The sequence below is a fragment of the Microtus pennsylvanicus genome, chromosome 7, assembly GCF_037038515.1.
Source record: "Microtus pennsylvanicus isolate mMicPen1 chromosome 7, mMicPen1.hap1, whole genome shotgun sequence".
In the NCBI taxonomy this organism is placed as follows: domain Eukaryota; kingdom Metazoa; phylum Chordata; class Mammalia; order Rodentia; family Cricetidae; genus Microtus; species Microtus pennsylvanicus.
Genome location: NC_134585.1, coordinates 124,955,249 through 124,972,767, shown reverse-complemented (window position 1 = coordinate 124,972,767; position 17,519 = coordinate 124,955,249). Strand labels below are relative to the sequence as shown.

The following is a 17,519-nucleotide window of genomic DNA, read 5'->3' as shown; positions in this document are numbered from 1 at the left end:
ACAAACAGCAGCCACGGAAGGACATTCAGACAGGGAGAAACCTAGAAAAGAAAAGATGATTAGAAACTAAACAGAAACAAACTGAAATAAGATTAAGACTCTAAAGAAGCCTATCAGGCAGACACTTGATGAGTTACAGAGTGGTTTACACTTCAAGCGTTTGAAGGTCATTTTGATCTCTGGCAATGTGGCCAGAACTTAATCAGTTTTCTGAGCTGAGGTAGTCAGAACCCAATGAAAATGATTTCAGGAAGAAAAATGCTATGTATTAATCCTTAAATTAGAATTCTTTGTTACAGTACACACTTATAGAAAATAAAGAAAGTAAAGGAACTTTCAAAGATACTACAGCAGAGAAATTCTGTTACAGAACTCTGTTATCAACAAAAACCGCTATAGTTCTAAGAGTGATATAGAGCTTCATACTGGGTGTTAGAAATTACCCTATATTAAAACAAAAACTACCAAAAGCATTGTCTCTACAGACAAATACAATTTATTTTTTAAAAAAGATTTTATTTATTTATTTGTTATGTATACAGTGTTCTGCCTGCATGTATGCTTGCAGAGCAGAAGAGGGCACCACATCTCATTACAGATGGTTGTAAACTACCCTGTGGTTGCTGGTAATTGAACTCAGGACCTCTGCAAGAGCAGGCAGTGCTCTTAAACACTAAGCCATCTCTTCAGTCCCCAAACACATTTTCTAACACTCTAAAAATTTTAACCAAAAATCGTCTTTCTATAAACATTAATATTGGTTACTATATTACTTTAAGAGCATTTTGTTTCCTAATAATTTCCAACAAGCAAACAATTGTTTACCTTAGCAAATTTTGGAGGGAGACTCTTCCCTTTACAGAGATTAGATAAAGCTCATACTGCATTCTGAGTCATGTTCAAGCAGTTTGCTTTTAAAATGATCTTCCTGCCTCTGGTGTCCAGATTGCTGGCAGTAAAAGAATACACTACCACAGATAGCTTGAAAATAATTTTTATGGTCTACATCTCCTGTCCCTATCATGGCCAAGGAGGCCAGAAGATGGTGTCAGAGCCCCTGGTACTAGAGTTACAGATAGTAGTGAACTTCTATATGTACTAGGAATAGAATCTGGACGCTCTGACAGAATCTTCAGTGCTCTTAACAGGCAAGGTATTTTCTATCCTAAGTTTTTTATTTTTGATTTTACTGTCCAAGGCAGCCTAGTCAGGCTCAGATACCTGATACTAATTAAAAAGTAAAAATTTTCTATTTGGGAAAATAAGTCTCAGGCAGGGATGAGCTCCCTAACTGTTTATCCAATACAACATGATCAGCCAATTATTCATATATGCACAATCAACAAAAATGGATTCTTCAGTTTGTATTCATGTGTTTCAGCATTCTTATTCACCCAAACTTAACAAGGAAGAAATTGGAAGGGATTGGGAAAGAAGGGAATGAAGAGATAAAAGGGGAAAGTGATGCAATATCTTTTAATTATCATTTTATGGTATTGTATGGAGTCTGCTACTTGGTTCCTGGCCACCCGGCTAGCTTAGACCAAAAATAATTATACAAAACTGTATTAATTAAATCACTGCTTGACTCATTAGCTCTAGCTTTTTATTGGCTAGCTCTTACATGTTAATTTAACCCATTTCTATTAATCTGTGTATTGCTACGTGACTGTGGCTTAGCAGCTAGATTCCAACCAGTGTCTCTGTATCTGGCAGCTCCATGTATTCTCCTAACTCTGCCTTCCTCCTCCCATGCTATAGATCAAGCCAGTTTTCTTCATTCATTAACAAATAAAATCAACACATAGAAAGAACCTCCCTCACCATTATGGAAATGTTTTAAATAAAAAGAGGGACTAGAGAGATGACTCAGCAATTAAGAGCACTGGGTGTTGTTACAGATTCCAAGGTTCCATTCCCAGAACCTACATGGTAGCTAGCCATTTGCTGTAACTCCAGTCTCAGGCATCTCCTGCCTTCTTCTGGCCTCTGTAGGTACTGTGCACAGATATATGCTGGCCAAACACCCATACAACTATTTATTTTTTAAAGTTAGAAAAGGAAAGAATAGAATTCTCTACAGTGATGTCACAGTCCTGAGACAGCAGCCAGGGCTAGATAAAATGAACTCCTGATTTGCATGGAAACAGTTGTGGTCTTCTGCTGAGGCAGCCTGTTCAGAGGTGGAAGCAGCTTTATTCTGAGGTTAATAGAGTTCATCATAACCGTCCATTTAAGGGCAGAGCACACAGTGCTGTTAAGTGGCCTTTCCTTGAAGTATTTTGTATTTATGTTCTCTATCTTTTGTATCTCTGAGAATTGTGGCATTGGTACAGTTATCTTTTAGATCAAACATCAAGATTGACAGGTCACATAGGCTCCAAAGCAATCTTCTTTCACTGTGTGGTTTACCTGATTTTCAGTTAAGACCTCGTTGTTGTAAATTTAAAAAGTGTCACAAAAAGAGCTCACAAAGAGGGATTTTTTTTAGTAGGGTAAAGGGAATGTGAAAAGGTGGGGAGACCAGTCTTTAGGTAAAGGAACAGCAGAAGAGAAGAGAGAGACAGAGATATGGGGGGAAGAGACAGAGACAGGCAAAGAAGTAGAAAGAGAAAGAGAAAAGGGGAGAAAGGTAGAAATGGAGGGAGAGGGAGAGGGAAAGAGAGGAAGTGGGCAAGGCCCACCTTTGATGTGCACAGGAGGTGATCTTAGTGACTGAAGCTGAGGACATATCTTGTCACCACCCCAAGGGCAGACCAGTACAGATGCCTGAATACTAACACTTGTGGTACAAGATAAACATGTCAGAGGCATTTCTTTCCATCATTATTATAATTTATATGTTTCTACATGACTTTGAAGTGAGAATGTCCCTAAACATCTCCACTTTTATATTGTCATCATATTCAGAAATGCATTTGTTAACTGAACCTGCTTAGGAATAGACAGAATTCCACACAAATGTGTAGACTCCCTTAGTAAAATCTACATGCTTCCTTCATTGTTTTGGAAATAACTCCCATGCTTTCCCTACCTCCTGCAGGTAACAATTTTTCTTATTTCTTCTGTCTTGACTGTTGTGATGCTAATATTTGAAGTCAAATTGACTACATCTGGAATTAAATAAAACCCAATGGGTATACCAATGAGGGATTTTTCTAGAGGTTTTAAAATTAAAGACCTGTATTTAATCTGGGTCATTTGAAGTGATATCCATGTTCAGATACTTGGTTGCTGTGCACACCTCTAACCCCAGCACTCAGGAGGCTAAAGCAGTCAGATTTTCTGAGTTTGAGACCAGCCTTATCTACAGATGAATTCCAGGGCTACACAGAAAAACCCTGTCTCAAAAACACGAAAAAAGAAAAAAAAACAATCAAACAAAGAATAAGATCTGCCTTAAATCTGGATCACACTTTCTGGTGTCACCTACATGTATAAGGAATATTTGTTGTGTTCGGCGGTCACACAATAATGGTGGGATAGACCCTCAAAATCTATTAAACCAGAAGCAAGCTTTATTCCAGAAAAAGAAAAAAAAACCACCACAGGCACACAAAGCTTGTCACCTATACCTGTGATCACAGCCAGAGGCCGGCTTCTGAAACTGTGGCCCTCGGGGCTGGTTTGGAGCCTCTTCCTACAGTAAAATCTAGCACCAGGTGTGTGTCAAAGGGCTTTTACAACCTTGAGGTCAGGCTTAAAGTCACTTTACACTGTTAGTTTTACAACTGTTATTTATAGAGCATTAGAATGCTAACTTAGAGTGTTTGTGAAAGTTAGTGGCTGGCACAGCCACTTTTCACTGCACCTGAGAGAATGTAAGCAGAGAGTAGATTTATATAAGGGGACAGTTAAAAATTAGAATACAAGCAGAGTGTCCCATAGAGGCAAAAGCTAGAAGCTAACCTTTTTTTTTTTTTTCCGGTACCTGCCTAGCTGAAAAGCTGGGAGGCAGGAAATGACTGTTAAAAGTTTACCTCTGCACAGAGTAGCTGCCAGGAAGCCTGCTCTTAAGGCAGAAAGTGTTTGTTAGAGGTTAACAGTGGCTGGCAGCTCTCTCTCTCTCTCTCTCTCTCTGTCCTCTCTCTGTTCTCTCTCTCTCTCTCTCTCTCTCTCTCTCTCTCTCTCTCTCTCTCTCTCTCTCTCTCAAAATGTGTTTTAGCTTACAACTTTATATTTTTGCACTTCTGGACTGGACCCTTAATTTCTATAACTTATTCCTCTACTTTTTATTACTGAAGAAGGAAGCTCTCTCTTTGTCTACTTGCCCTGGCTCTGGCTACCAAGCTCATTTCTTTACCAGCATCAGAGCCTACTTCCTTGAAATTTTGGTATATACTGAAGACCAGCTGAGATATCCAGCCTTATGAACTTAACAACTACTAGACTCTTCAAATTTCTATGTTTGGCAGATATTTTTTGGATTACCGAGACCACAGCTTGTAAGACCTTCTAATAAATCTAATTTCTATATACATGGAGAGATTCATTCTACCAGTGCTATTCATGGAGACAACTTTGAATAATGCTGCTGTGGGTTTTTTCACCTGCCCATTGAGGAAGATGTGATGGCATTAGTGCTCATGAACACTTTTTTCCTGTCTCATATTCTCTAAGTAGTCAACTTTCCCTGGAGACTACTCTTTATTTTTATCCATTTGACAACAGTTTGTTCTGAATTTCATGAATGAAACTCCAAAGGAATGGAACCATCATGCTGCTTTCTGGTGGGAGAAAGACTTATCTGTTTTTAATCTGTGATCTAGTTCTTACTTTTCTTTCCTGGTTATCTCAAGTCCCTGTGACATCCAGGTAAAATTTATTTTCACTTCACCTGACCTCAGTGTCACATAACAAATATCTCCTTTTGTATCTTTAAATCTCCCTTTGGCTGATAATATTCTTGGCATCCTTCCACTGTGAGACAGGAACATAGTATATTACAGTGGCCTGCACAAGCTAGCTAGCCACATTGTGTCAAGGAGAAGAACGGGCAGTGCCTGTGGAGAGCTGGAAGACAGCAGGGTCTGCTATTGGAGCCAGGGGCTAGTGCTATGGAAACACATCTCCGCTGATCTAGAAAAAGTCTTTGGGATGAAAGGCAGGGCCAGGAACCACTGAGCTGTGTCTTTAATTTTCATTTTTTTAATTTTTATTTCATTAGTTAAGTAATTATTGTTTTTCAAGACAGGATTTCTCTGTAGCTTTGGAGCCTTTCCTGGAACTAGCTTTTGCAGATTTATTTATTTATTTTTTAATTTAGTTTTAGTTTTACGAGGCAGGGTTTCTCTGCACCTTTGGAGCCTGTCCTGAAAAAGGGCAGGCTGGTTTAGAACTCAAGGGGATTCGCTTACCTCCTCTTCCCAAGGGCTGGGACTAAAGGCCTGCGCCGCCACCATCACCACCCGGCTGAGCTGTGCCTTTAAGCACAGAATAACTCTATGGGAGGTGCTCTTGTCACTCAGGACTCACTAGCCAATCAGGCCCTCCAGATGACCTGCCAGTCAGAAGTTGTGCGGGATCCTTCCGGCAGTGGCCACTTTCAAGCGTGACTTTGAAGAGAATTCGGCGTCAGTGGTTTTGTGTGTTCTACCGTGAGTGCAGGGAACAGAGCAGGGAGCATGGACAAGCTGGAAAATCATGACATGGTGAGCTTGGGGTTATCCTCAGACCGGGAGAAGCGGCTAGTTGAGCCCTGGGAGACAGCGTGGTGCATCCTCCTCTAAGCTGGGTGGGAGCCGGTGACCAGATGCAGAGTTAATCATGTTTCTGCCTGGTCCTGCTGGTCCTCCATGCCCCAGCAGGGTCTGTGTGATCCTGTGTGATTCTGCATGATCTTTGAAATTCCTGAGCTGGCTGGCAGCCTCTGAGTAACTTATTATCCTTATCTGCTCAGAGATTTGGGAGTGGGACTGTGCTTTGAAATACCCTTGTTGTTGACGTCACTGTAAAATGTGGGCTCCTTTAGTGCTTATATTGTCGCAATGGAACATAGATTTGCCAAAGTCAGATAGCTCTGTTCCCTCTAGTATCTTCCAGAAGTTCTTCACTTGGAACATTTAATATTTAGGTTTAGGATCCATCTGGAGTTAATTGTGTGGAGCTTGTAAACAGTATTTTCTGTATAGAGTAGCACTCCACTGCTGAACTGTAGAAGAGTAGAATTGATGGTAATAGAATTTCCAGTTCTTAGGAGACATTAAGTCACAAAATAGAATTTCGGTAAGGGAGAGCTGCATCCCAAATACCCCAAAGGCAATGGTATTCTAACCTGTTAGAGATTAGTATGATAAAATATAAAAGTTTGTTTCCCAGGATTAACCAGCTACATTCCCATCACAAAGGAGACAAGCCTGATTTACAACCAGCACAAATGCCCATCTGTCCATTAAAAACTGAGTTCTAAATGCTGCTTAAGGGGCCATTACAGGATCACAACTAACATTAAGTCCTGTTGTGCCATAAACGTATATTTATTCTATAATTAATTTCCAGTCTTTTTGAAAAGTGTTTTTGAGTCAAGGTCTCCTAATTTGATTGAGATATGCTTGAACCCTGTCTGTAGCCCCACAAGGCATTGTCCTTGACTAAACACTCTAAACCTTGGATTACATGTCTGCTGCACCACACAGTTCTAAAATTGTGTTTGAGTCACATAGTGGACTGTCCATTGCAGAATAGGGAAAGGATTTGTGTGTGGAGCATGGCTTCTCCCTTCAGACCAGAAGAGGAGGAACATTGTTCTGTGTTCACTGTAGGGGGAAACAGACTAGATAATGGCTAGGTCACAGACTGCTCTGCAGGGGTCTCCATTATAAAGAAGGACTGATGGGGCTTGGTGAGTGACTTTCTTTGTAATTTCCCTGCAGGTATTAATTCCTTCCATGTGAATGAAGACAGACAGAATTGGTGGATGTACAATTTAGGGAGGATAGCTTGAACTACTAAGTATTCCATTTCCAATTAGAGAACTCTCCTATGCAGATATGTACAATCTTAGTTGACATTGTTAAGTTAGCTGAAAGGTTTGAGAAACAGGCAATTGACTGTAACACCATCACATCACAACACTCAGTAGCTAACATTTTACATGGAACAAAGTCATACAGTCTCTTATTAATGGCATTCTCTCTATCATGGAAGTGACTACTCCATTTCAAATTTAGTATAGATAAGTGTTCTATTTTTTTTTATCATTTTAAAGCATCAATTATTGGTATCATTTTTAACATTCATTTTCTTTAGATGAATTACTGCTATATTTTCAATGTTTCCTAGTTTAAGAATTTCATTCCATTCTTTCTTAAGTGCTGTTTATTTATTTATATCTGTTTAGAGCAGGGTTTCTTTTTTTTAAAATTTATTTATTAAAGATTTCTGTCTCTTCCCCACCACCGCCTTCCATTTTCCTCCCCCTCCCCCAATTAAGCCCCCCCCCCCCAAGCCCGAAAAGCAATCAGGGTTCCCTGTCCTGTGGGAAGTCCAAGGAACCCCCACATCCATCCAGGTCTAGTAAGTTGAGCATCCAAACTGCCTAGGCTCCCACAAAGCCAGTGCGTGCAGTAGGATCAGAAACCCACTGCCATTGTTCTTGAGTTCTCAGTAGTCCTCATTGTCCGCTATGTTCAGAGAGTCTGGTTTTATCCCAGGCTTTTCCAGACCCAGGCCAGCTGGCCTTGGTGAGTTCCCAGTAGAACATCCCCATTGTCTCAGTGTGTGGGTGCACCCCTTGCGGTCCTGAGTTCCTTGCTTGTGCTCTCTCTCCTTCTAGAGCAGGGTTTCTTAACCTTGTTGGTCACAGCTTCCTTTGGGGGATCAAATGATCCTATCACAGGACTGGACCAAGACCATCAGAAAGCACGGATATTTTGTATTATAATTGATAACAGTAACAAAAATATAGTTATGAAGTAGTAGTGAAAATAATTTTATATTTGGGGGTTCAACACATCAGGAGGAACTGTTTTAAATGGTCACAACATTAGGAAGATTGAGAGCAACTGGTTTATATCTGTGTCTCCTGTAGCTCAGGCTTGCCTCACACTATGTAATTGAGAATTGCTTTGAACACCTAATCCTGCCTCTGCTACCCAGTGCTAGAAAGATAGTCCTGCAACTCCAACCAGGCTGGACCTTGACTGGTCTGTGGGAAGGAGAAATAGATCAGTGAATGAGTACCCTCCAACTTCTCTAGATTTTATTGTGAATTTACAAGTGAATTAGGACCGGTGTAAGAATTTAGTTCACTGACCAACCGTAAAGCAAGCATAGTTACAAGGGAAAAAGGGATGGGCAAGAAAGAGTGTGAAAGATTTCCTGCTGGGGCAGTAGTTGTCATTAGCAATGACTAGTGACACACCATAAACCCTGCATTCAAGAATCTATATAAAAACATAATTAAACCAAATTACTGTAGTTGCAGTAGTTCAAGCAAAGTAGAAGAACTGGGTAAAAGGGTGTGGTCCTGCCTAACATGACTGTATACCCTGAGAGAAATGATGTGAGTTGTACTTGGTGTGCTCTAATACAGATCCCTAGTCTCTGGAGCACATGACCATGAAGCTTGTTTGAACGTTTTAACCGTATTCTTTTGATATTGTAATTACATTATTTTCACTCTGTCTCTAGCTTCCAACTGTTCTCATGGACCCTTTATTGTGTTCTAATCCATGGCCTCTTTTTGTTTAACAATCACTGCTTGAATGTGACCTGGGTTTGGTTACAAGACCTCCCAGCTGTGAAGTAAAGGGTTGACTACACTGGACATTGAGTGTGTAATAGAATATGTACACATAGGACCATGTGCCTTGGAGGAAGAACAGGAATTGCTCTGGGAAAATGGAAGATTTTAGTAAACTATAAATTAGGGTCTTGTCTCACCATAATGTGGAAGGAAACCTGGAGGGGTTTTGCTCTCTGAGACATTTGATCTTTGTTCACCCAGTAGGTTAACTGCTAATGTCTTGAAGCCCAACTGGGCAGTCCTAGCTAATGAAGGACTCTACTTGGCAGTCAGTATCACCATAGGAGGTAGCTTACAGGTTCTTTCCAGGATTCTCTTGTTCTGCTGAATGGAGATGTGAGGAGGACCACAAAGCCATGCAATGGTAAATGTAGGGGCCACTGTCCGCAGACCAGAAAGAGCAGGTTGGCTGAGCTATTAGCTGCTTGGAAAGGAACGGACCATGATCCAGACAGGTTCTGTTAGTTTGTGTGGTGATCTGGGTAGTGGCCCTTGGCCTCTGAGCTTTGTTGAGTGTGGATTCCCTGGGGGAGGGGGAGACTGCCATACTGGTGTGGGAGATTATGAGCTTATAATATTGTTGCCTCATGCTATGTAATTAAAAATTTCTTTAAACACTCAATCCTGCCTCTGCTGCCCAGTGCTGGGTAGATAGTTCTGAAACTCCTTCAGGACAGGGCCTTGACTGGTTTGTGAGAAGGAAAAATAGACCAGCTAGTGAGTGACCTCCAGTATCTCAGTCTTTTAAGTGCTTGCTTATAAATGAAGAGGGATCTGTGCAAGAACTGAGTACATAGGTCAAGCTTGAAGCTGGTATATTCACTGTGCAGAAAGTGAGAGACAGAACAGTGGTTGAGAACTCTCCTACTTCAACAGTAGTTGAGATTAGCAATGCTTAGCTATTTACTAATTACCTAATTAGGAATTCAGTAATCAATTTTAGATGCTCCATAAATGTCCTGGTGGCCATTTCTTGTTGTCCACAGGCCAGGGCAATCAAGAATCTAAATAAAGAACTGACCTCATAAAACCAAATTGCTATAGTTACAGTAGTTCAACCAAAATAGATCTGAGTGAAATGTAGACTGTCTAACAGGACTGTTATTTTACTGGTTTTAAATATATATATATATATCCGGAGATGAAAGGTTTGAGAAGTCTTTGATGTGCTCTAATATTAATCTCTAGTTTCTGAAGCACATGGCCATGAATCCTGTTTCAACTTTTCAAAATATTATTTTGAGATTGTAACTATATCATATCCGCATTCTCTTTCCTGTCCCCACGCTTTACCATGACCCCTTATTATCTTCTAATTCATGGCCTATTTTTCTTTAACAACGGTTGTAAATGTGACCCATGTTTGGCTGCAGGATTTCCCAGGTATGACATGATAGGTTGGCTGCACTGCACATTGAGTGTGTAATAGAAGGTGTATTCAAAGGACCCTGTGCTTTGGATGAGGAATGGGATATGTGCTAGGAAAGTGGATGACTGTCTACTAAAATACAAACTTTCTGGTCTAGAACCCTGTCTACTGGGCTGGAAGGGCAGAATAGGAATTACTGCGCTGTCTGGTGATCTCTGATCACCCATTAGGGGAGCTGAAAATATTCTGAGGCCCAGCAGAATTGGCCTTAGCCAATGAGGGACTCTGGACATCTTAGCAAGCAGGTAGGTTGCAGGTTCTTTCAAGGATTCTTTTCTACTTTTGTTGTAATGAATTGTAAGGAAGACCACAAGCTATGCCATGGTGCATGTAGGGTGTTCAGAGCTGTAATTTCTGCTGGGATTTGGATGGACCATGAGCCATACTGTGGTTCTGTTGCTCTATGTAATGACCTGTGCAGTGCCCCTTGTCTTCTGAGCCTCCCCGTGTATGGATTTCCCGGGGAGAGGGAGACTCTGCAGCCCTGGCATGGTAGGATATTGTGCTTGTAATCTCACTGTCCAGTGTACATACAGAGCCATGCTCTTGGTGTACAGTGGAAAGAAAAATTTGAAAACTGATAATCTGGTTTCTAGAAGTTCTGAATATTGCAGTCTACTTTCAAGTTTGTCTGATAAATGTCTCAAATGGTTTAAAAGCTGGTAGAACTATGGTGATGTTGATTGTCTTTTAGCAATACATGATTAAAATGCTTCTAACTTTCTGCTACCACCAGCTGCAATGGTGTAATTCAGTGATGTTTAGTTCCATGGGACAAAGGGAGTTTCTGTGCTACAGAGGTTTCTTAGGTTTTTATGGTGTTGGGCAGGTAGATAGAGCAGAATCTATTCTTGCACTACAATCCATTTGACAGGAAGCAGAAGTTATTCTATATTGTTTTGGGATTGGGCTTCAGTGTGTCTGGGTTTACCTGAAAACACAAGGAGGACTAAGGGCTGCATAACCTTAGCAGTAGATCATCTCTTTTTGCAGAGAGGGCTCTAGAGCATGAGGCCTCTCTGGAAGAAATAACAGTAGCTGGAAGGTCAGAAACAACAGTTTAAGGGTCACATTGAAGTAATTTTGTGAAAATTGTGAAGACTTTATTTAATTTCCATACATATAGAATCATAGGTAGCTGGGTAACATTGGTCAGGATCACACGTTTCCTGACTGTTTCGTTTGGTCTTTTGATTAATAGCTGACTATATTTTCCTGCCTTTGCTCTTGGCTTTTTCTCTCCATCCTCTTTATTCTTTCCCAAATATCATACACATTCTTGATTGATCAGCTTTGTGGTAATGTTTTCCCTGAGACAGGGTTTCTCTGTAGCTTTGGAGCCTGTCCTGGAACTCACGGTGTCGACAAGACTAGCTTCAAACTCACAGAGATCCTGCTGTCTCTGCCTCCTGAGTGCTGGGATTAAAGGTATGTACCCCCTCCACCCAGAAAGAAGTCATATTATGTCAATCTGTGTCCTATTTTTTGATAATCCCAGTGATTACTCTGTGTGCTTCCAATATGAATGTAGCTTTGTAATAGCTTTCCTGTTATAAATTGTTGGGAATTGTCATTGCACTGTATTCATTTATGGTGCAAACTTACCATACACGTCATCTTAATTTTGATGCATCATGTTTCCAAAGATCATTTATTTACTTCTTTATTTATTTAGGTTTTGTTGCTCTTGTTCTTAATCTGTGAGAGACTTTTGGTTTATTGGAAAAAAGGTATTATGGATGTTGACAGGTGGCTCAGCACATATTTATCTTGGAGCTGACCTGAGTTCATACCTACACTCAAGTTGTGAGGCTCATAACTCTAGCATTTTAGATCCAGGGCATCTGAACCCCTTTTTTGTATGTTACTTGTATATATATGGAAGATATTCTCACTCATTGCCAAGCATATGCAAAAAATAGCAATAAACTTGTTTTCAAAAGTGCTTGTGACTTATAAAGCAATTAGAGTAAAACAAGTTGCTTTAGGTGTTCACTGATTCTTTAAAAATCTGTTATCTTGCATTTTGTTTTAAAATGTTTTCATTTCCTCCCTCTGATTGCGGACTTACAGGCAATCAGCAATCAGGGGAAGCAAAATGGTGTCTAAGTGATCCTAACAGACATCCTTTTCTTTACTCTAAGAAAATGAGGTTTTTTTAGTAGTCAAAACTATTTTCTATGAAGGTAAGACATGAGAAGGTGTCAAGTGAATCTCTTCAGTTTTGGTGGAACAGCCCTCCTCACCCAAGCCATTTTTTATTTTTGGTAAAAGATAAAGAACAGAAGTGTACAGGATGAGGGCTGGTCACTGATTTCTTAGAGTTTGATTTTGATTAGAATCTTGTAGTTTTTATTTAAAGGAGCATAATATGTGTTTGTGTCTTTGTTTGTCAGTGTTATCAATCTATGTTGTTAATTTTCTTCATTGTTATCTTAAGTATATTGTTTATTTTCTAGAAAATAATGGTCTCACCAATTTCTTATTCAAATTTCTCATGTTATGAGTTCCTTGAGTTTTTGTTTGTTTGGAAAGTTTCTGTGGAGAGACAGTTTTAGTTTTATCTTCTTTATCTTAAACATTTTCTTCTTTCCATTTCCTGGCATATCTATCTTTGTGTTTTTGCTGCTTAAGTTATTGATATAATAGTACATTGCCTTTGGATCTTGAAATCTTCTTGCATATTAGCCTCAGCTATCAGCATGATATTGCTTAGAGTGATCTCAGAAAATACCAATTGAGAGTATGCCTAGATAAGAATATCTGATTAAGGTATCTGAGATTGTGTTGATTTTGATTGATATAGGAAGGCTCTTCCACTGAGTTGGCAATATCTCTGAGCACAAAGCTCTGAGCACAAGACAGTGCCAAAACAAGAGGGAAAGTCAGAAAACAATGATTCCACATGTTTTGCCTTTAGTTATCAGCTTGGGTATCTATCCTAAGCTCTCATAAGGAGGAACTGTGAAATAGGGTTAACAACCAAATAAACATGTTCATTACCTGAGTTGCTTTTGATTGCATAATTTAATAACAGCAACAGAAGAAAGTTGAAACAAAAATGGGATTCAAAGGGAATTTTCTTGCTGCAAAGGACCTGGAAATGTTGACTCTTATAAAAATGCTGAAGAGATCAGAAAACTGGACAAAGAGCTTAATCAGCTGTTTTTGTAGGACATAAACGAAGGGAATGTTGAGAGTAATGGCAGACAGTGGAGGTCAAGGTCATAGGATTTTAGTGGGCATTAGACTTTTCAGGGAACCATGGAGTTGGCCTGACCTAACTGCCTTGAAAGACATGTGTCATAGGATTTTCAGGTTAAAGCCCATGGTTCCTGGGTCACAATATACCTCCCAGTTCCTGACAGACTGTTGCATTCCCTCAGGCAGTGAAGCATTCAGGCTAATTTGTGCTTCTTTGTACAATTCCTTAGAAGTTAAGGACCAGGACATTTGAACTTAGACATTAATTGTGTGTATGCTGTATAGCTTGCAAACTTTATTATATCCTGGTATAGACAGAGGTTGTTTAGTCATTTCCCCACTATCCAGACCCATAATAATTATACAGAACTTATATTAATTATAAGGCTGCATATCCAATGGCTTAGGCTTCTTATTTAATAACTTTTACATCTTAAATTAACCCAATTCATCTGTGTATTGCCACATAGCTGTGGCCTACCAGTAAGGTTCCATCCAGCATCTGTCTCCTTCAGTGGCTACATGGCATCTCCCTGACTTTGCCTTCTTTTCACCTCTATCTCTGCTTGGAATTCTCACCTTTTTTTTTATTCTGTGCTACCATAGGCCCAAAGTGGTTTCTTTATTAACCAATGGGAATAAAACATATTCACAGCATACAGAGGGGAATTTTGTCTACATAAAAAGAAAGGTTTTAACTTTGATATAGCAAGATTACATATAACAAAACCATATCAAGAAGAATTATAGTTACAATATTTAGTCCATTTACATTTGGCAAATTAAGAAAAATACTCTACCATGTATTCTATTTTTGTGAGTCTAAGGTTTTATATCTAATCTATCTTTTATAATAATAAAATGGTCCTTCTTTAATTCCACCAAAGACTCTAGAAGAATATATATTACTTAACTAATTATAAGCACTTCCAAAACTCTAGAATTGACAAAGACATCTTGCTGCCTGGACAGTCACCCAAAGTTCTTCTGTAACATTAGGGCATCCATCTTCAGTCTAGAGGCCCATAGTGTCTGGTAGACTTTTCAATGAAGCAGAAAATTTCAAAGACAGTTCCACTTATATTGGCAGTTTCTCAGTCATTTTTTTTCTGTGTCTTGCAGATTGTCTAGGAGACTCTTTCATGAAGCAGGAACTGTCTCACCTTTTTTAGGCAACTTTATCAGTCATTTTCTGTAGGTCCTGCATGTTCAGTTTATACAACATACCATCAAGCAATCCAGTCAAGAGCAGTTTCTTGCCCAAATGGCTAGCCTAGTCACATTGAAGGCAAATTCCATAATAAGTTCCTTCAATGCCCATCAACCCCTCTGAAATAATTGGTGCTACCAGAAGGAGACATGTCTCACTGTCATGAAGAGGCATAAATTTTAAAAACATTTAAAATGCCATATTCTATATGTCTTTGAAAGATTTGAAGAATACCTATCCATATGAAATATATCTCTGTACATCTAGAAAACCTAACTAACATGGCTACAAGTTTAACTATTATAAATGGCTATCTATTAATTTGTATTTTTTAACTATACATGAACTGAACAAGTATAATACCTTAAACAAGAGCAGAGATTCATTTAACAAAATTGACCTTAAATTTATATCAATAGACTTCCACTGTTTCTCTGATCGTTCAGGTTTTTATCCCTGATAACTGACTCCCAATTTTTATTGATAAAGATTAATTAGTTAATGTTTCATCTGACCCCCTAAAAATATGCTTAATAAACAGAAAGGGGTAATTAAGACACCTAGATATAGATTGCATAGTAGTTTTTTAACTTTAATTTTTAATGCTAATGAAAAGGAAATGGCAGCTGTGGAGAAAGTTAAAAGCTGTAACCTTTCATTTTTTATTTAGGCAAAAGGGGAAATGTTGTACAACATTAATTGAAGGTGTGTTACATTTATTTATGCTGTAGAATATTTGTTTAATGATGCAAGAGTGTGTTGCATTCTTTTATGTTGCATTTTTTAATTCTGTGAAGCTGTGTTACTTTGCCTGCCTAAAACAACTGATTGGTCTAACAAAGATCTGAATGGTCAATAGCTAGGGAATAGAAGGAAAGGTTGGGATGCCAGACAGAGAAAATAAATAAAAGGAGAAAGAGAGAAGGATTGAGGACCAAGAAAGAAGGAGGAGAATGTCAGAGACCAGCCACCCAGCTTCACAGTTAGCCACAGAGTAAGAAGTAAAGAAAGGTATATAGAATAAAGGTAAAATCCCAAAGGCAAAGGTAGATAGAATAATTTAAAATAAGAAAAGCTGGCTAGAACCAAGCTAAGGCTGGGCATTCATAGGTAAGGATAATCCTTCATGTGATTTATTTGGGAGCTGGGTGGTGGGCTCCCAAAAGAACAAAACAGTAAAAACCTAACTACAGGATGGATCATCTATGGCTGTGTGCCCAAGACTGATACAACAGAATCCTGAGGTAGATCTATTCCCAATTTTCTAAGGAACTGCCATTTTGATTTCCATAGTAGCTATATAAGTTTGTAAATGTTTTTTCCCCATAGATAACCAGAGTGTTACAGCTAAAGTGCTGCTCAGCTCATACCAGTTTATATTTTAAGAGTTTTTGGTGACTTGAAATTATTAGGCCTGTTCATATCCCAATATCTGAGTGGGGAGTCTCAGAACAACCTTCTACTCTAGATTCAAAGGATCTGACACCCTCTTTTCTTATATGTCACCTGTATATACATGGAAGACATTCTTTCTCACAAATAAACATATACAAAATGTGGGGATAAACTTCTTTTCAAAAATCGTTGTGGTTCATAAAACAATTAGAGCAAAACAAGTTGCTTTAGGTATATAATACAAATCAAACACTGTTTCTTTAAAAGTTTGTTATCTTGCATTTGGTTTGAAAAAGTTTTTATTTCCTCACTCTGATGCAGACTTACAGGCAATATTCAGTCACAGGAAACAAAATTGTTCCTAAGTGATATTAATCAATATAATTTTCTTTTTATAAGAGAAGGGATCCTTTTAGTAATCAAAACTCTATAAAGTTAAAACATTAGAAAGTCTTATGCAAATTTCTCCAATTTTGGTGGAATTGCTTTTCTTACCCAATATATTTTCTATTATCAGCAAAGGAGAGAACTAGAGTACACAGGATGACTGCTGGCCAGTGGTTTCTTGTTATTTAATTTTGGTTAGTATCTTGTGATTCTTGTTTAAGGAACTATAATATGTATGTGTAGGCCTCTCTTTGTGTCTTATTTTGCCTATGATACCATCTATATTGTTGTTTTTATTAAGTATCATCTAAATTTATTGGTTTCTCTAATAAATTATAGATCTTCATCATTCTTTTCCAGAAAATTTACTATATTATGAGGTCCCTGAGCATTTCTTGGTTTAGGAAGTTTTTGTGGAGAAACAGTTTTAGTTTTCTCTTTTTGATCTTAGAGGCTTACTTTTCCTCATTTCTTGGCCTATCTGTGTTTTCTAGTTCTTCATGTTTGATATGGTTAATATATTGTTTTTGTGTTTAAAAGATCATCTCTACCTTAATTAGCTACAGCTGTCAACATGATCTCGTCTGAGAGAACATCAGTTGAGGCTTTGCCCATATCAAAATTGCTACTTACTATGTTTGGGAAAAATGTGTTGATTGATGATTCATGTGGGAAGGCTCTTCTCTTCCATTGATGGTTTCAATACCCTAAGAAAGTGGGACTGAGAGGGATAAGAAGGCTAGCTGAACAAGAGAGAGTGACTAAGCAAGAGTGAAAACCAGTAAATATTTTTCCTTAGTGTCTCTTGCCTTCATTTTGTAACTTGAATTTCTATCCTAAGCTTCCACAGTTGTGGGTTGTGATCTGGAAATATCAGTCAAAGAACCTTGTAGTAATAGGGGCGGCAGCGGGGCTATGTCCCCAAAACCCCAAGCCACCTGCCCTGCCCGGCTAGCTTTACCCGAAATAATTACACGGACACTGTATTCTTTTAAACACTGCTCTGGCCCGTTTCTAATCATCTGTGTAGCGCCCCTAGGTGCGCTTACCGGGAAGATTCTAGCCTAAGTCCATCCTGGGTCGGAGCTGGGGCATGGTGTGCGTCTTCCCTGGAGCAGGTAGCATGGCGTCTCTCCTGCGTCTGCTCC

At 39.0% G+C, this 17,519-nt stretch overlaps 1 protein-coding gene across 2 annotated transcripts in view; it reads left to right on the top strand.

Annotated features, from left to right (window-relative positions):
• Window positions 1-5,509: 5,509 nt before the first annotated feature.
• Window positions 5,510-17,519, top strand: part of LOC142853505 (uncharacterized) — a 35,886-nt gene continuing 23,876 nt past the window's right edge. The window contains exons 1-2 of one of the 2 annotated variants that reach the window (XM_075978687.1): window positions 5,586-5,651; window positions 11,495-11,603. Coding sequence is in view for 1 of the 2 variants with exons in the window: in XM_075978686.1 (XP_075834801.1) it covers window positions 5,625-5,651 (27 nt within the window). In the remaining variant the exon portion in view is untranslated. Of the gene's footprint in view, window positions 5,652-11,494; window positions 11,604-17,519 lie in introns of both variants that reach the window. The other variant, XM_075978686.1, reaches the window with a different exon arrangement.